Source organism: Rhyacophila brunnea, unplaced genomic scaffold (genome assembly GCF_057557595.1).
Source record: "Rhyacophila brunnea isolate RB1 unplaced genomic scaffold, BYU_Rbru_1.0 scaffold_23, whole genome shotgun sequence".
NCBI classification, from domain to species: Eukaryota; Metazoa; Arthropoda; class Insecta; order Trichoptera; family Rhyacophilidae; genus Rhyacophila; species Rhyacophila brunnea.
This window is the reverse complement of record NW_028232893.1, coordinates 6,399,777-6,419,706: the sequence shown is the minus strand read 5'-3', so window position 1 is coordinate 6,419,706 and position 19,930 is coordinate 6,399,777. Positions and strand designations below refer to the sequence as shown.

The following is a 19,930-nucleotide window of genomic DNA, read 5'->3' as shown; positions in this document are numbered from 1 at the left end:
AAAATTGATTATAATTATCATATAGCAATACTATAATAACCCAAACTCTACGTTTAATAATTCCATAGACAAAAGTTCATGATAAAATCGAACTGTCAATTCTGAGCTCTAATCCTTATGGATACATAAATTGCACAAATTTATATAAAACATCGTATATTTTACAAAATCATCAAGTTAAAACAATGGCCGAACAAAATCAAGCAAGCAGTTACGACCCCGCCGAGCGTGCCCTGGGCGAATTCACAGCCGGGAAATATGAAGACTGCATCAAACATTTGACTGAATTATCAACTCTGGTGAAGCAAAACAAACAATTGACATTTAACCGAGCCGTGACAGAATTCTATATGAGCAATTTCAAAAACGACGACGCGTTTCGAAAGGAATTGATACAAATTACCGGACAGTTGTGGCCGTCTGTCAACGCTGTAGAAATAAAATCTTCTGCAGACACAGCAATTTATTACAGTTATTCTGTGCTGCTATATCATACCAGACATTATGCTCAAGCCTATAATATTTTAGAGAAGCTGTTCACCTTCAAAGATCAAATAAAAGACACCAGTTTATCGTGTAGTATCGTTCTTTTGTTTATGGAAGTCTGTCTTTGTAGACGGATGCCTGATAAAGTGACGTACTTCGGAGAGCAAGCAAGTAACCTCTTTCATAGCAAGCCGCCGGAATTCGTTGATTTGATGAAACGACTCAAACTTAGATCAACTTTAATGTGCCGAAAACAAATGTTAACGCCCCCGATTATACCTTCGGTCGAATGGCTGTTTCTGATAGCGCACCAACAGTATATTAATGGAGATTTTCAAGGAGCTGTCGAGACGCTGGGACGCCATAAGCAACTTCCGGATGTGGTCAATAAAAAACCAGATGGCGACGATCTATGGGCGCCCATAAATAATAATCTAGGTGTTTTATATTCAGCAATGAATAAACCGAATTTATCAGTCAAATACATGCAACAGGCGCTTAAGGAACATATTAAATCTGCGGATGGGGAAAATGCAATCAAACTGATGTCTCCGAGAGATCGACCGATTTATATTTTTAATCTCGGAATAGCGCTTTTGAAAGCGAACAGACCAGAAGACGCTTTTGACTGTTTAGTAGAAGCCGCGAGGCATTTTCCAAACAATCCTCGTATCTGGTTACGAATCGCCGAATGCTGCGTCAGTAATTACAACAAAACTAACCGGCAAGAGACGGTACTCCGTAAAATAGGCTCCGGACCACATGCCAAACTATTACCAAGTAATATAAGCCACGATCGATATACTATATCAGGAGAATCATACGCGATTCCTACGTTATCGCTCGAATTCGCTGCGTTATGTTTAATGAATTCCGTCACTCTATTGCCATCGATCGACCCACCGAAAGACACCGACCAGCTTATATTCCAAGCGGCCCCCAGCTCTCCGATGAACTTTAAACAATACTCCAGTCTTCGATCGTCAGTACTTCTTTTATATAGTTTCGTGTCATTACGATTAAGTGATCCAGTAACAGCGTTGCAGCACTGTACAGCTTTATTATCTCGTTCCGTCAGTCCTGTACAGCGAGCGTTAGCTCATTTGTACGCAGCGGAGTCACTGATATCTTTAGATAGGATATCGGAAGCTATCGATCATCTAAACCCGACGACTGTATACCATTTAACTAAAACAAACCCAGCCGCACAAGAAGCCATCCATATCGCCTTCTGTATGAATGGAGCGGTGTGTTACGCTCTCCGAGGTGACCTCAACACGGCCAGGGACATCGTCCATCAAACCAACTCCACGCAGGCGCTACCTCTGCAGTTGTATCTTGAAACTTGCGCCGGAAACGTGGACAATTGTCGGATGATATTAAGGAAATTCACTCAAGTCCCTTACCAGTGATATGTGTTCTATTTAATATTGTGATCTGCCATACTAATCGCCATGTGAGTATTGAAAATTGGTTTGATAACGAAAGATTTGGTAAGATTTGCTAAAATACTCATGTCAGCCAGTTATGCAATGCAATCAGTTACACGGAAGAGACCCTAGGTCCTAACCCCCAGTCGGTTTAACAATTATTTGATTTTGAATTTTCATTTGTCGATTTAGTATTTGGATTTTCGTAGTGTACCGCACTTTCCCTGCAAGAAGATTAAACATTTCACTCACAGATTTTTTACTAAGATTAGTAGTCAATCACTCGAATCCTATTCAGGGAATGTAAAAAAGGTAGAACATTACGAATGTACAAGCCTAATTCTAAATACTTCTTCGTCGGGATCTCATCACTGAATCGTGACCCGGATGATTTGGCCGTCTGACATCCTTCTTAACGGCTTGGCTCCATCCCTCCAGGAAACCCGTGGTATTCTCGAGTTAATCTGTCTATCTGGAGCGAACTCTTCTATTCTAGATACACATTCAAAAAATACTGAGAATTTTATCCAATCGATAGAATTCAAATGTAGACCAACAGATTTTAACATTTAATTAGTCGTAATTCGTTGCCTTAGGATAGGTTTGATGAAAGCGACAATTTAAGGTGACGCATCAGTGAAACGCCAAATAATTTTCAACTGTACGCGCGACGAAATTTTGTACTCGCTTCGCATTCATTGAGAGAACGTCGAGTCAGACATACGTCACTTTGCTGCGTGATGGCGACGGGCCAATTAATTCTAAAATCGTGTAAAGATGACTAAAAACGTTACCCATTTACTTTAAAAAGAAAACATGTCAATGAATATATTATTATTGTTACTAATAGAATAATAAACAGAACATAAAATGGACGTATGTTGGATTTATATGAGAAATAATATTTCGTTTGACAGGCGTCTTTTGCACCCGCGACCCGCAATCCGCACATCGCCTAGCAACGATCTTTTTAGACCGTGCCTCAACTAATGCATGGCCTTAATGAAAGACGAAAAACAAAGTTCATTACCTTATATTTCAATGCTTGAAGATCACTTATGATTATTTATTTTACATAGTGAGAGATACATTACGTTCGAATATATTAAAAGACTAATCCTACGATATTACTCTTTTAATTCAGAAGAATTTGTATTTATTTAACAGCAGATACTGCACTTAAGCAGCGATCGCTCCGAACTGTGGAGATTAGACAATTCGAACCGTACTTTTAAATCCTAGTCATCATAAACTACAGAGTGGCAGAAAATATTTAAATTAATTGAGTTATAATATTATATACGTAAGCGTCATATACCAGTGGCGAAGGGTGGAGGTAGGCTGTTAAGATCCGCCATAAATAGTGCACATTAAACTTTTTCAGACATACATATTTGTTTTCATTAAAATAAGACTACAATTTACAGATAATGTTGGTTAGATTTAAAAAAATCAATTAAACCCTGAAAAACCAAGCCATAATAGATAATAGTCAAAAAATACACGTCTATCTATAAAATATCTAAAATTATGCAATTAAATCATACATAACTTTGAGCATTTTATAGATAGAATAATATTTTTTATTTATTATAGTTTGATTTACGCAGGACTTAATGAATTAAAAAAATGAACCAACAATATGTGTAATATGTAGTTTTAATCCAACGAAAACAAATAACTATGAGTGAAAAATTGTGCACAATTTTGTCGTATTGCCCAAATTAGACCAAATCTATTATGGTTTCGTTTAGGCAGAGTTTAATTGATTTTTAAAAACTAACTAACACCATCTGTAAATTGTAGTCTTAATTCAATAAAAACAAATACATATGACTAACATAGCTTAGTGTGCACTATTTATAGCGAATCTTAACAGCCTACCTCCACCCTTCGCCACTGTCATATACAAATATACCCCCAGCGGTGTTTGGATTTTCGACACTCGAAAGGTCTTTTGCATAGATTTTTCTTTAAAATATTGTTCTGTGCTGGTTTGTAAAATGTCCATACATTAGACAAACCAGCATGGAATGATTATTTTGTACCGTGGATATTTAAAAAAATATCTCTGTTTTTTTAATGATTTCGATGCGTTTATACAACAGAAATTGAACTGTATTAAAAACTCAATTTCGCCATAAATGGAGCTTTCGACAAATCAATCCCAAGGCGATGATATGTTGTCATAGTTTTTTATGGGAAATGATAGTTAAAATTACAGCGTTGCCCTTGTATGACACTCATTGTAAAACAACATGTGACTTTTGCTATACTCGGGGTTTGAACCCGCACCCACGGTTTCACACTATTCTGCCACTACTGCCGACATTGCTGAGCACCGAACAGATTAATAAAATAGATATGTAAAAGCCATCGCCATTGGACCTGGATTTGAAGCAGGGTACTTTATTACGGTCAGGCCATAAACCCAAGTAAAACAAAGCGCGCCGACTGTCCTCAAATATTGAAAATAACGTATTATTTAACACATGTTTAAGTTAATCCCATATTTTGCCACACTTGAGATCCGTACCCTGTTATATCACATCCAGTAGGGTAAGCTAGTTCCCTGTAACTGAGTAATCATTCTTATTAATACCTTGTTGCGTTTAGAATGGAAGAAAATGGTACATATGTCATAATATTATCGGTCAACACTGTTGACATCAAATAAAAATATTGATAGACTCAATGTTAATTTAGTAAAATTTAATTATACCTAGCAACACCTTTCTGTTTTTAGGTTTTAATAAAATATTTAAACATTTATTTACATGTGGGTTTTATTGAATATAAAATAATGTCAATCATGGTGATTTGTGAGAAGGAGATGTAAGGATAATGATTTAAATTACCCCATCTCCACCTGCCATGTATATGCAGCCGCAATTTGTGCAGGCCACCTTCAATGACGCTATAAACGTGTCAGAATGAAAAGATTTTAGTGCCACATCTCCTTGTCCCGAAACGAAGCTGCATGGGACTGATGTAGCAACCATGCACCTTGGTGCTTATTGAAATATGAAAATTTTCCGAAGTCAGGAAGGAGTTGAAAGCGATGAATCCAAAGAGGTATCGGAATTATTCCGTCCTCCATATGACAGCAAATTTTTCAAATGCCTCCAAGTTGGCCTTGGTCGATATCAAGTCGGCGTGGCTAATCGGGCCCGCGTGTGGACGGACCCTGGCAAACAGCTCTGCTCAGTCGGATCCCATCAGCGGGAATTCCCCGAGGACGTGTTCAGCTTAAGGATATTATGACATTTGAAACGGATTGGCGGTGCCTTTTCACTGAGCATAGTATACCTTGCCCTGTTCACTGACATTTAGTGCAAATTGGCGTACCAAGTTGTATCGTTAGTATATAAGTAAATCATTTTCACTGCCGGGTAACTGGTAAAGAATGCATTATGCCAGACCGTCGAAAAAACTGGCCAAAATTCACATTTCGAAATGTAGAAATCAAAATAAACATAGTATTAATTTTCTAAACATAATGTATTAACGATCAATTCGAGTGCTTAAAGTCAGACCACGTTATCTACAAAAAAGTATTTTTTTTTTTTTTTTTGAGATAACGTTATTTTACATTTACAGCTACATGATAGTCAAACAACGTTATGTCAATCTTTTCTAATTTCTTATTAAATCGTCAGTAAAGATTAAAGCTAACTACATAAGTTACCCTTGTTTTCATATTTTTTTTAAACTATCCCTATAAATTTTAACATCATCATAAGCAAGATAAATGTACAATAAATTATAAAATATTAACATTAGGTTTTAAATAAACATTTTCCTTGTTAAGTTACAAGAAACTAAAATAACGTTTTTTGGCTCTCCTGTAAAGTTGCACTTTTGTAGATAGTGTTGTTTGACACTAAGCCCTCGAATTGTCGATGAGAAAAAAACTCGCTCTCCGTAAAATGCCGCAGACTTTTTAAAGGCTGAGAAATTTTCCCTCGTAGATACCTAGTCGCAATGGCCGACCGGTCCAACTGACGGTCGGACCGACTTAAGAAGCTTTTCCCTTCCAATTGACGTATGGAAACACTCCTAGAGGATGTGATCGGCATCTTGCAATTCGCCACATAAGCAAGTCGGAGATTCTATAAAACCAAGCTGACAGAGCTTGGAGGCCAAATATTATTGATTACTGTATATTTATCCACTCATGGGTGAAGGTTTTATTAAGAGAGGTTTTTTATGAGGAATGGTGGTTAGGCATTCGTCCAAATGGTTGCTCTCGATTGAACACCCGCTAAAGGCATGAAAATAAGGGGCATTGACATTAAAAAGTCTTACTTATTACATAATACAATAATATTGTTTTAAAGATTGGGGTAATAAATAAGCAGATAAAGTTAATTCAACTGGTTTTTATTCGATATCTTCATAAGCACAATAAAATTCACATAATTCAATAATTTAAACATACAAGTAAAATAAATATTTATTGCAGTGAATAATTGCAATCGCTATGTGGTAAAAATAATAAGACTAACTAAATATATCTATATATTATGTACTATACAAATTATATACAAATCTGAGATTACCTAAACATATAATACAATAAACTTAATTATAAATAAAATTAATCATTTGCATTTACCATTTTAAAAAGCTATTGCCACTCTAATTATATCATTCTTAACATCCCCGTCAGTGGATCAAGTGTTATTTAAAAAAAAATAACATAATAGAAGGTATATTAATAATCCGGCAATACACTATTGCTATAAAAAGAAAAAGGAATAAGTAAGAATGCTATTTTTTAAATTGTCTATTATTCTTTGAATCAGTTCTTTTTTCAAATACTTAATTGGATTTTCAATGGTTTTAGTTGTTTGTCCTCTGAACAGTGCGGTCGGTGAACGTAATGGTGACATCTTGCATTGCCATGTTGCCGGTGAGGAATTCAGCCAGGGTTTCGGCGCCTTCTCTGGGCATCCTGTCGAACGGATATCCCATGGACCTCTTGTCGGGGTAAAGCCTGTCGCGGATACCGCAATAACTGTCGGCATCGTTGCAAGTGCCGACGAGTTCTTGTTCAACCTGTAAACAGAAAAGGATTTATTTACTTGAAAAAATAAAATATATCATTCAATAAATACTGTTGATTAATCCGTAGCCAAACTTCTGGCGTCTAGCCCCCTTTATAGTATTAATAAATTGTAGGTTTGTTTGTGGAGTTATTGCTCTTGTCCACGTGCATGGATTTACTTGCACCAATAGTGTGTATTTTAAACTATCACGATAATAAATGTTTACACGTAAAAGTGCTGACTGTCTCTCCAATCTCAAAGTGTAAGCCAGATGTGATGTTGTCATTGTATGCTGCTATTTGACAGGTTTGTAGATAATCGGTAAATGTTAAAATGTTCTGTGCTGTGTAGTTTTTCGTATTTCATCCGGCAGGTTCGCCACTACCGTTCTAATTATTAACCAATTATTGCGTGAAAATTCATAAGCTTCTGAACTTTCTTGATCCATGCATGCATTCTTGCAACTGCACGATAATACATGTTTATACGTGCATTTTCTTGTTATGGCCGCAATAATATGTACTGTCAGCAGTAAATCTATACGTGTAAACAGGTTATAAGTAATACTTATTTTAGGACGTTTAATAATAAATTGGGAAAGAAAATTTTGTTTTGTCTCAAATATTATTGTCAAAGTAACACTTCAAATTACTTAATATTATTTTTAAAGATACTTATATCAATTGTATTTACGTTTTAAAATGGGACCTAGAAAATACAGGTTATTTCACCATGCCCTGCACACTGCCCCGCCACTGACCAATAGATTTGATCCCTAACTGTCAATAATATTTTATCTGATTCAATATCTTTTTTAGCCAGACTCATTCATGTTTTAATGATTATTATAATTAATTAAAAACATAATATAATCACCCTATCGTCAGTATAGTTGGAGACCATGACGAAGAGCTCGGCGGGCATACCCTGGGGAGTTCCCTTGGGGATGAGCATGTGGTTGGGCCAGCCGCAGCCGCAGAAGTTGAACTGAGCCTCAGCTGCGGAGTCGACGGCCGGTCGGTTCAGATCCAGGTTCCTGAATGACCTCTCGAATGGAATAGTCACTGAAGATTCATCAGATCGACGGGTGATCTGGTTCGCTCCCGGTTGGACTGGAATGAAAACATTCAATATTGTATTATCAGCCCAAAATATTATGTAATGGATAACGGTTCGGTACTATAATGAAAAATTATTATAAACATAGTTTTTGAATCCTTTTTAAATTGCAAAAATCTTCTTAATGATCATAGCAAAAGCATACAGCTGCAACCATTGTGGTTATATTAATAACCAAGCTGAGAAACGATAATGGCATTTAAAAACTCACTATGTTTTATTAATTCAAAGGAACTTACTCTTATAGAAAATACTTTTATTATTAAGTGCTCCAATTGTACTTTACAATTTCTGATGTAACCAATTTAAAAACTTTTATTTTATTCTTATCAAAAAATAGTGTTCTAGTCGGATATAGCCATAAGACTTTAAAGCCAGCTTTGGTAATGGTCAGGCAATAAAATGCAAGGATATTCCCTGGATATAACCAATTACTATGACAATAACGAGTTTAAAGTATTGGTGTCATGATTAAATCAATTTGGTTTAATATTAAAAATATCTATCATTTTAACTGCATTGAATTGTAAAAACTAGCCTTGCTTTGCAAACAAATTTAAACTGTCAATTAATAGATATCAGCATTAGAGTAATTGAAAACATACGTGTGGTGGCGAACTTGTCGAGTTCAATCATAAGATGGCGCTGGTCACGGAGCTGCATGGGAGTTCCCCTCTCGTCATTCTTGGGCGCCATGAATATGCGGACTGTTCCCCTTGTTTCAGCTCCGGTACCATTGTTCACGTTGATGCTGTTAAAAAAAATTGTTTCTTATTTCAATGTTTCAAACAGAAATTACTGGTCGACACTCAAATGTACTACATCAAGCATTCGAATCATTATAGACACGACAATATATAAATGAATTATTATTTTGTAGAGGTACAAATGTGTCATGAAGATAATGTAACTCATGAGTATTTTATGAGAAGTAAGAAGTGTGTGAGTCAGGGTATGGACCTAATAGGTTGAGCAAGTGGCTGACATCCATTTCTCGTAAAAAAAATCTGTTAATACAAAAACCTCTACTCTGTGGAGGCCCATATGATCCTATTAGGATCGGACATGGTCGAAAAAAAAAAAAAAAAATGATTCCCTATCGGGTTCTGTGGAACCCTGGTGCTCTGCGAGAATTTGCAAAATCTCACCCAAAAGGTACCTATGCACGTCTTGAAACCGTTTTGGAAATAAGCTAAAAGTAAGGTTTATCGTGACCTACATATTATAACCAATGTACTTCGTATTCGAAAACTTGGGCTTGTTTAGGTTTAGGTATTGCATCATAGTTATTATTGAACTAGAGCAAATTCTACTTGAGGAAAGAATTTTCTAACAGCTATATATTGGAAGGAACAGAAATTCATTTGTATTAAAAAATAACCAAGGCCTGAACAAAATCGAACCATAAGAGCAAGTGAGAAAGCTTTCGGCACGCTTATATTCTCCGCAATATGCGTTAGAGTAAGATAGAATTTCTACAGCTGAATTAAATATTTTTTTCACCGGTAAATATTGGTTTGAATGACAATTCATTCAAAAACTGCTAGTACGTATTGCTGAAATTTATTGTTTTTCTGTTAAATATTAAGTGTGGTAATTATTTTTAGTTAATTTAATATAAAATATGGATAACTATGTTGTGTTTAAATTTGGTAGCTGTACTGAGAAGCTACATAATGATATAACGTTTCATAGTTAAGTTAATAATAATAAAATTGAGGTTCTACTGTACGTTACACGCAAGAAACACGGCTTCATATAGCTGAACAATACACACTCTTTATATTATTACTCGGAGTTTTTAACTAATTTTTTAATACATAGATACCTATTAATTATTGTTTACTAACCCTACTGGCAGTGACATACTATGCCGATAGGCTGGTCGTGCGTTGCTTAGGGCAAGACATTCTAATAGTGAAGCAAATTAAGGAAGGAATACAAATAATTACAAATTTTTTACCTGTGGCACTAATATCCGGTGAATATTTTGTAGCACATAGCATAAGTATACAGATATCAGTGCAGAAATTGTAATAGGTAATAAGTAAGGAGTGAAATTTTCAGTTGAAATTTATCACCTTTATCTCTACTATCAGTCAGCCTAGTGAGGGTTCTGCGAGATTTAAAAAAAAGACCCAAAGGTGGTTCTGCCAAACAAAAAAGGTTAGGAATCACTGGTTCACAGTGATGATGAGAATTCTTTGTATACAGTTGCCATAAAATGGAGATCAAAACACCTAGTTTCACTTATATTTTCGTTGGAAATATCTTTAAAAATGTACAATGTCCACGGATGTTCTAATAAATCACTGGTTTCTTACTTGTAAGAGAATGGTTGATGTTGCAAATGGGTGAAGCGGGCAAACACGGCACCTCTGGGTGTGAAGTCCATTCCTCGGGAGAGATCGATGTCGCTCTGCTGCCAGAATGTCTGCAGCTGGTTGCTACCTCCTCCGTTGACGCTTATCTCAATGCCACCGACGGTTATTCCGGGGTAGTCCAACTATGGACAAAAATCAATTCATGTCATTTTTATATCGATTTTATGGAAAAATTAAGTTTGTTCGACAAAATTTAAACAAAAAAATATTTTAAATCATATCAAAACCTCGGTTTTCTAATGTAGTATGCTGTCCGTCTATCAACAAATTTTAAAAACTCGTAAGTCTCGTGGTCTCAAACATGAAATTAAGACCTCGTATTTCACAACCAGTGTGAGAAGTGTTTAAAATATTGTTTTTATTACGTTTTTTTCTTCCCCTCAACATTCTTCTCAAACAGACTTACAAGGTTTTAATAGTAAGGTGACGATATACTATTGTAGCTATAAACATGTACCCATGAAAAACCCAACACAATTATTTATTTCACTACATGAGTCGGGACTCCATAGGCAAATTGATATTTTGATTAGGCAGCAATTAAAGTATGTAAAATTTTTTATACTTTTTCATTATTTTTAGATTGGTTTAGCACCCTAGGTTTCGCCTTTTGGCATCAAAATAAATGATCCATTATATATGGTATCTCGCTTTCCAGGTGCATTTCTTAAAATACTTCATTATTGACGTTACTGCACATAGCAAGTGACCCTAATAAAATTAATGTTTTTAATGTGGACAATCATACCCTGGCAACAGTATATCTTGGCAATGATCCCTTGTGGAGCTGGAACATGTCATCGATGAAGGCGTGCCACCTGTAAAAGACCGGATCTCTCATGGCTGTGGCGGAGTCTCCCATGACGCTGAAGGTTTCCTATGAAAACAATATATCGTCATCATCCACTGTCTCTGATAAATGGCTTAGCCACACCGATATGTACAAAATTCAATATTCTGTTCGTTGGCACATTGAAAAATGGCAATTTTTGACCTGTTATAATATATATATATGTAATATAATGTGCGATTTTTTGTGATTTTTCATTTAAATTAATGAGCGGTATAGATGCTACTTTTAAAAAAAAATGTCAGGTCTTGCGATCTACCACATTTAATTATTGTGACATCCTTAAAGTGAGATGATTATAAAATTAATAATTATAGGAATTTAATAAACTATTTCTTTTATTCAACGAATAAGACACAAGATTTGAGAATGTAACATTCTATATATCGAATATACATAATTTGAAAACATCTCATGCATATACATATTAGAAAAAATCATTTTGTAGAAAATATGACACATATGACTTTAACCTGTATCTGTTAGATTCGCACCAGTATGCTTTTCCAATTAAGCTACGGACATCTTACAAAATTACAACGATTTAAACTAGTAGTTGTTACATGAAATGCTTATCGATTTGCGTTATAATTTTGGCTATCGGTTTAAGTGTATTAAATTAAGGTAACTAGAACCACTAACAAAAGATAGCGGGTAATTAGTAATAGCCAATCTTCAACAGTTGACTAAGAATTATTTTGGATTCGAGGTGTTTTAGTATGTTAGAAAACTTACAAGATGTCTGTGGTCAGGGTCGTGAGACAGAGCAATGAAGACATGTCCCATGTTGTGGAAGTCACCGTAGAATCCTCGGTTGACGCTCAAACTTGACGCTTCCATGATGTTTCCGAGTGTATCGATACCGCCCTGTTCTGTCAGTTGCACACGGCGGTTATTGCTCTGAAATAAAATAAAATAACAATCATTCTTTAATAGTTGAATTACGTTAATATACATTATCTTGAGAGGCATTTTAACAAAGAATGTTTGTTAGCCATTTGCGCAAACCATCGGTTGTATCAGCATGAATATCATTTTTTTTTTCTAAAGAAAGCATTGAATTGCAAGACGAAAGGTTTATTCTTACATCGGTTACGAATCCTTGTTCCACAGCAGCCCGGAATCGGTCTCTCCATTGTTCCATGTCGGTCAAATCAATTCTGATCTGGTCTACGGAGCGGTTAATATCACTCAGACGGGTGTTGACGAACCTAGAAAAGATAGACGCACAATTTAAAAACAAACGTGTTGTTATCATCAGCAGCATTGTGGATCAATCCACTGCTGAATTAAGACCTGTCCGATTTAATTCCATTGTCCTTGGGCATGTGCGTTGAGTTTGCTAGATAGTTCTACACCTTATAGGTCTTCCTTTTCAAAGACTTTCTACCTTTTGAGTACCAATAAATGACTATGTCTTCCCAGCGATTATCGTTTTCTTGAATTATTTACTTGCTTGTTTCTATTTAAGATTTTTTCCAAGTATCTTTATCAAATTATTTCGTTTTTTGACCTTATGTCTCTGGTTTGTAAATCTCTCGTTTACTGAGAATCCATGCTTCACATGCCAATGTGATCACAGAATGATAACTTTGTATTTTAGACGCAATGGGAAGTCACTTTTAAAGACATTATAAAAGCCGCCATAATCAAAAAATTTAAGTAATACATGCTTGGTAATGTATAATGCTTACCTTGGTGGCCAAGCCCTGCTGGCAACGAGGGAGTCCATCTTGGGGAAGTAGCCTTCCGTGATTGGGTCTCGCAGGTTGTTAAAACGCTTGACGCGAGCCAGATTGTTGCTGAATCGTTCAAAGTTGTATCTGTAAGAAAACATTCGGCATATATATTTGGCATATTAAATAAACATTCCGAGTTCATTAATGATGTTAGCATAGTGCATTTGAAATAAAAATACAATGAAAACTTTTTACAAGTGATATTCTCAACAAAAGAAGTCTAGTTAGTATCCAAAGATAATAATTTTAATTTAATTATTAATTAGTAAACCATTTTACCGATTATCCTTTTTTTAATTTGGCATTGTTTTCTTATAGAATGTGTTTGTTAATATTTAATTAGCTGTCTAATGAATTGTTGAAGTAAAATATATGCAGAGAACTACTGAAGCCATATTTTAAGAAGTACATATTATATTATATTAAAACTGCTTTTTTTTCTTTTAAAAATCAGCAGTCTGTTACAATTCAATGCAAATGACTGGAATGCATGCATCTAATTTATGTTTTATAAAACACGTTTCTCATTGCTAATCTTGTGAAATATGTACTTAGTTTATATCAGTATGTATTCGTTATAGTAAAACTACATTCTCTACATTAGGTAGGTACCTAATCCTGATTCTAATTATTGTCTCATGTATCAATTATAAGTTAATTGAGTTGATTAATACCTGGCAACAATCTGTTGATGCATGTAATAGAAGAGTTCTCCTCTCCTGTCCTTGTCCACGATGGCGCGGTTGGTGGCATCGAAGGGGTACACCAAATGCCAATGCCAATGGTGAAGATTGATGCCCATATCCTCACGGAAGTAGGCAACGCGGTGCTCCTCATCTAAATCGGACGCGGTGTAATCCTTGGGGATGATGATTGGAGTCTGCAGCGGAGATTAAAAGATATTAGAATTATTACATACTATACAGACACAATCTTCTTTTCTTTTTTGTTATTTCTGTCACCATCGTATGTTCTATACTTTCCTTCTCCTATCTCTACATTTCAGACTTGTTAAGGGACCAATTTTAAATCTGTACATATCACTACTCCAAAATCAATAAAAAAAGTGATAAATATAATATTATGTCGTATTCAGGCAGTTAATTATCCTGGGAAATTAAATGTCGTTGACTAACACAGTTAACACATCTTACTTGATTCCAAATGCATCATATTAGAATCTCCAATTGGATTAATTTTATTATCTTACTTATATTACTAATCTTATTTTTTTATTATTTGGAATCAAGTAAGATGTGTTAACTGTACTAATAATTATTTCGGATAACCGCCTTGTTTATGGCATTGCTCCGACTGATATCAGTATTATTTTGGAGCAATAAAATTAACAGAAACATGTTAATGTGTTACCTATTCAGACTAGCCGTGTAGAGTCAATATCTTTTACTGAAAAAGAGTCAGGTGGATACACCTTTTGAACCGAAATTATCATATCTGTCAAATCTGATTTACACTTTGAGTCTAAAACCGAAATTCTTAAAGCAATAAAGCCGTAAGTACATTAATTTTAAGGGCACAATCTTCATTTGTGTTTTCCTGAAAGTGTTCTCTTTGGACATAAGACAGTCTACCTCTCAGGTACAGAAATATAATATGCTAAATTATATTGCAAGATCCGTGGCTATCTATTGCTTTACATGCGAATTCAGTTTCATTGGGCATGTTTAAAATGCATTATATAAAACGTGTAAACAAGAATTATCGTTCAATTTTAATACGAAAACATAATCATATTGGTCACATAAAACCACAAAAGAGTCTTATAAGTTCATGGCTTCCTTTAAGGAATTTCCTTTTTAATAATAAATGAGTGCTGTTATTTGTCCGACCACAGGAAACAAGAGCGGATATGGGCAAGTGATAAAAAACAAATTATCGAATTGATTTTATGATAACAATTTACCTGTTGGATATAATAAAAATTTTAATAATATTTTCAACCACGCCTTATTAATAATAATTTTTATTAATTTTTGGTTAAATAGGTAAAAAATTAATAACAGGAAAGGACATAGCGTTGTCGTACAGGCAGAAGTCACTAACTCCAGTTTTGACGAAATTAAGATTTTAATGTCATTATATAGAAAAAGTAATGCTGCTTGACTGGCACAAGTCATGATTTAAGATTATTGAACATATAAAAAAATAAAACTAATGAAGAACTCAAAAAATAAAGATTTTACAACCATTTTAAGAATACCAAAAACACAAAACATTGATTAACTCAGAACTGTGTATTTAGAGTTAGTGACTTCTGCCTGTACGCCCATGATAGGATCCTGTACCATAATTTGATAGATATAACTATGTGGAATAAAGTAACTTTTTCGCACCGTGATAATAAATCTGCATGATTTTATTGCAAAAGATCAGTAATAACTATATTAAAATGACTATAAATGGTCAGAAAACTTACGAAAAATAGCTATAACTATTTTGATTAAATGCTATTAGACAATCAAGACAGCTCACCCTTGATCCTTCAGGAACTACGGTGGCTTCTTCACGAGCCCTGGAGAAAACAGCGCTGTCCACATATTTGTCAGGGAATGACTGGATGAAACTTGGCAACGGAAGGTCCTTAGTATCTTCCCTGGAAACAAAATTTCATTAACCGTAATGCAGTGAAAACAAAATGATGCATTAATTCGTTTTTGCTTTAACCAGAAAATTACATGTAGTCTTCACGTTTGAAGAATGTTATCGTTTGTTAATTGTATAATTTCTTACCTGTGTAAAAGTGCCACAGACAAGCAGTAATTGAACATGTAAGGGTTAATGCGATCACGGCAGTACACAGCCATTGACTGTAGATCGTCTACGTCACGCATGCCTAAAAAAAAGAAAAGCAAAATTTTTACACAAAATTGACGTTATTATCTTCGGTTTCTGATCACTTCAGCATAACATTTTTAATGTAGTAAAGCAGTAGATTTAGTAGCAAAATCAAAATCAATGTTTTTTAAATTGGTAGATTTGAATTCGAAACATGGCGGCTTATTCATATTCGCAATTTTACTTTTCATTTCCTGATATAAACGATATAGACGCATTTGACATATTTTTGATTGTTTATCTAAATATGTTGGCAAAATCTGCTGAATCTATACATAGGTCTAATGGACATTAGGCCATAGGTCTAATAGGACTTAAATGAGTTCACAATCAGTTTAAGCTCACCAGAGCATTAGCGATATATAACCTCATTGGCTGCATACCGCCTAATACAAATAAGCTGACCAATGAATGGTCGTAATTGTTATACGAAATGTCAAAAAATATGTATGCGTTAATATTCTAAATAAGCCGAAAATCTATTCTTGTATGGTAAATCAATCTTCCATATTAAGAAGTCATTTGATGATTCATTTCGTATCCAATCATTTCATGAAAGCCTGATTCTTATTCTGCAACTTCATAAACTGATCATGACAATATAATAATTTATAGAATTGACTATTTCTAAGTGAATCTAATGCTGACGAAATTTGATTTAAATGCTTATAATTTTAGAATATGTGGGTGAAAATATTGATGTTTGCTACAAATGCATTCGCAATGTAAAATGAATGATAGCTTATGAATATTTTTTTAATAAACCTGGGCATTGTTCACGCAACCCTCTTGAAAAAAAGAATAAAGTTATCGTCTTACCCATGAAGATATCAATAAGCCTGGCCGCCATCTTCCTGTGCTTGGGGATGAAGAGTGAGAAGATTTCTCTTCTTCCCAGTTGAAGCGGCACCTCAAGGTTGGGGATGGAAATATTCTGCACTTGAATCGTTTTTCCGGCATCATTTCCGAACCTGTTGGCCAGCTGGCTACCGATTGGCCGGTATTTTTCAGGCTGGAAACATTAAGACAAACATCGCATTAGTTACCTAAATAGAAAAATGTTATAAGTACCAAGCTGATAGTGATAAACAGTAAGTTATGCGTCAATTACATTGAGCTACTTTACGAGCTGCTTGTTGGTGAATTTACAAACTGCCTGTAAAGTCGCCCAGTGTCATCATCGAACAAGCTAACAAGCAGATTGTAAACACTCTACCGAGAAAAGTTGAAAGCCGGTCAACTTTACACGCTGCACGCTGGCGTGTGGGCCTACTGCGTCTGCGCAGTAGAGCGCAGTGGCAACCTCCCGGTAAAAAAACGAACTACGTTTGTCAAAATAGTCGCTGGCTTGTGGCTTCTCAGCGAATGGAAAGTTTTGTGTGTCATCATCACAATCGCAGTAGCTGAATCGCCCGCTATTAAATTCGCCAACAAACAGCTCGTAAAGTAGCTCAATGAAATTGACGCATTATCTGAAGATACTACACATAAGGGGTTGTATATAAATGGCATCATACGATTTTCGGTACCTATTTTTAATCCTCTAAGTGTCTATATTAGATGTTATATATTGTGTATAATATTGTATTTAGCACAGAACAGATAATAAATGGAATTCCGATAGGCAATATTCAATACACTACATTTTGATGCAGGGTTATGTGCGAGTGTCCTACGAAAATGAAACACGCATTATGCACATGCAATAGTGTGTGTAATAAAACAATATCAAATGAGCATCAATGCGTTAAACCAAGAGCAATTGTCAGTATTCGACGTATGACGTATTCTTGACACGTGTTTAAGTTTATCCCGGAGTATTCCTTACTCGAGATCAGTTACCTGCTACTCCTTACCCGTTAGGTATTTCAGTTCCCATTATTTCTGAGTTCCCTGGTGCCTAGTGTCAAACTTAGGTGACTTTATATTCGGGCACATTTTCAGTCTGATTGAAATAAAGTGTTAGAATAGTTTAATTGACTCACCAAGAACATGTCAGGGACTTCAAAGACAGCTTTCTCATCACCCTTTGGCACGAAGACGGGCTCGCTGGGGCGATCGAACAGCAGGAGAAGATTATTTTTGTCAGCCATTTTGATTTGGTTGGATTTACTGAAAGAAATGCAATATTAAATCAACAAAACATTTGTGAAAGAAATTTACTATTATAAATATATGTTATGTAACTAAATTGGTTTTCAATGAAAACATACATTGAATAATGTGGTACTCTTCATTGGAAATACCATACAAAAATCTTCGAATGAGAGGGATTTGAACGTGAATTTACCGCTTGTTGGGTGAGTGCCTTAACCGACACTTGTGTCAGTAGGTAGCTTGCTTAAAGCATTCTAATATATTTTCTAATCAGTAGATTTAATGTAAACGTCGCATTATTTTTAATCAATTATTTAATGCTTTTATGGCAATTAACACAATCACTGCTGACCGACCTTTTAATTACCACATTTAAATAACACGTTAATTATATATAATGGCCAATAACTCCAAACGCGCCAGTCGCGGTGTTAGCACTAAATGAATTAATTGGGATTTCATTAATTTCATGTATTATGTATAATCAATATATAGAATGTTACATTCTCAAATCTTGCGTCTTATTCGTTGAATAAAAAAAAATAGTTTATCATACGAATTAGTTTATAAAAGAGTTTATTGCATTTTGCCGCAAATTATGTTTTTGGGAACGAGCCGTGTTTGCAAATAGTAGCCTCAATTAGAAAAAGCGAATAATAAGAAAATCTTATAATATAAGTCAGTTGTAAATTATAAAAAATGGCAGCAGATGAATATAAACGATTTTGCATCAATCTCTGGTTTAATTATATCATCGGTGTTTTCTAAAAGGGCGAATTAACCAAAATGCTATTTTACAGGAGGATTTTTAACTTTTGACATTTATTTATTAATTACCTGTGGATGATTATAAATGTCTAACAAGTTTATAATAAAGCTTAGAAAGAATACTGTCTTTATAGGCTTTATAATGTAATATTTTAAAATGCCTAATATGTCACATTCGCTTTTTATCCGTAACACTAAGTGGATATTACGATTATCGTTTTCAAATACTTTCCTGTGGAGATACAAATTCGCCGTTTTTATACAACAAAGCTAGTGAGGTAGGTACATATTGTTTTTTAATTAAAATCTCGATTTCGCCAAAATGGTTGATTCGCCCTTTTTACAAAACACCGACAATATTAAATAAATTAAGAAAATTAAAAATGGAAGTTAACGACTTTGTAATAATCAATAGCTTAATTTATAACTTGTTTACTAATGTCTTATAATGAGATTATTGATTTTAGTGAAGATCTAAAATATCTAAATGAATTAGTATACTAATTAAGATAAATGAAGTGTGTTTATATTATTATTTTTTAATACTATAATACTAATAAATTAAGTAATAACTTACCTAGTTGCTTAATAGAATGTTGCTGTGATGAAAGCACACCTAACAATGATAATTTGAGGTAAATGTTTGTTCTTATAAATGAAATTAAAAACACACAGTGATGTGTGCATTAAGTAATACAAACAATCCTTTTGAAAAAAAGTTGTGTGCAAAACCAATTCGAAATAATTGATGTATAATTTTGGAGCGTTATAAATTTGTGGTTTTGTATTATGAAGTAAATAAAAATCTTCAAATAGATGTGGTTTTTTAATAACGCAACTCTTTTATCAATTTTGACTAATAACTTTGATTACGTTATAATAACTATTGGAAGTAAATAATAATATAATAATCAAAGGTGTTGAAGAAAAGCTTCTTGTATAGAGATGGACTCGCACAATGGTAACGTATCGGTGTATAAAGTCATCGAGCCCTGGGGCTAGCAAATCCACATATTGTTTTTAAGTGTAAGTTTGGAGTCAGAGTATGGACCTAATATGTAGAGCAAGTGGCTAACATCCATTTCTTGTAAAAATAAAAATCTGTTAATACAACCTCCACAATGTGGAGGCCAGTGGCGAAGGGTGGAGG

General features: G+C 34.6%; 2 protein-coding genes across 2 annotated transcripts; one reads left to right on the top strand and one right to left on the bottom strand.

The window, feature by feature from the left end:
• The first annotated feature begins 85 nt into the window (after positions 1–85).
• Positions 86–4,677, top strand: Not10 (CCR4-NOT transcription complex subunit 10). Its single transcript, XM_085950489.1, has one exon. It carries the CDS (start codon positions 186–188, stop codon positions 1,896–1,898), a length of 1,713 nt encoding a protein of 570 aa, XP_085806615.1. The 5' UTR covers positions 86–185; the 3' UTR covers positions 1,899–4,677.
• A 1,605-nt stretch (positions 4,678–6,282) lies between these two features.
• On the bottom strand, positions 6,283–19,407 carry PPO2 (Prophenoloxidase 2). Its single transcript, XM_085950890.1, has 14 exons — positions 19,358–19,407; positions 17,901–18,027; positions 16,735–16,927; positions 15,811–15,913; positions 15,553–15,673; positions 13,734–13,939; positions 13,015–13,143; positions 12,408–12,531; positions 12,056–12,220; positions 11,219–11,347; positions 10,411–10,592; positions 8,692–8,837; positions 7,844–8,079; positions 6,283–6,977 (listed from the first exon to the last, which is right to left on the bottom strand). The coding sequence occupies exons 2-14, from the start codon at positions 18,006–18,008 to the stop codon at positions 6,762–6,764; spliced, it is 2,058 nt and encodes a 685-aa protein (XP_085807016.1). The 5' UTR covers positions 18,009–18,027; positions 19,358–19,407; the 3' UTR covers positions 6,283–6,761.
• Positions 19,408–19,930: the final 523 nt, after the last annotated feature.

Coding starts and splice junctions, on each gene's coding strand:
- Not10 (XM_085950489.1), top strand. CDS start 186: ATGGCCGAACAAAATCAAGCAAGCAGTTACGACCCCGCCGAGCGTGCC.
- PPO2 (XM_085950890.1), bottom strand. CDS start 18,008: ATGGCTGACAAAAATAATCTTCTCCTGCTGTTCGATCGCCCCAGCGAG. Junction 15,914..16,734: donor GCTTATTGATATCTTCATGG/GTAAGACGATAA, acceptor TCTTTTTTTTAG/GCATGCGTGACGTAGACGAT. Junction 12,221..12,407: donor AACAAGGATTCGTAACCGAT/GTAAGAATAAAC, acceptor ATTTTATTTCAG/AGCAATAACCGCCGTGTGCA.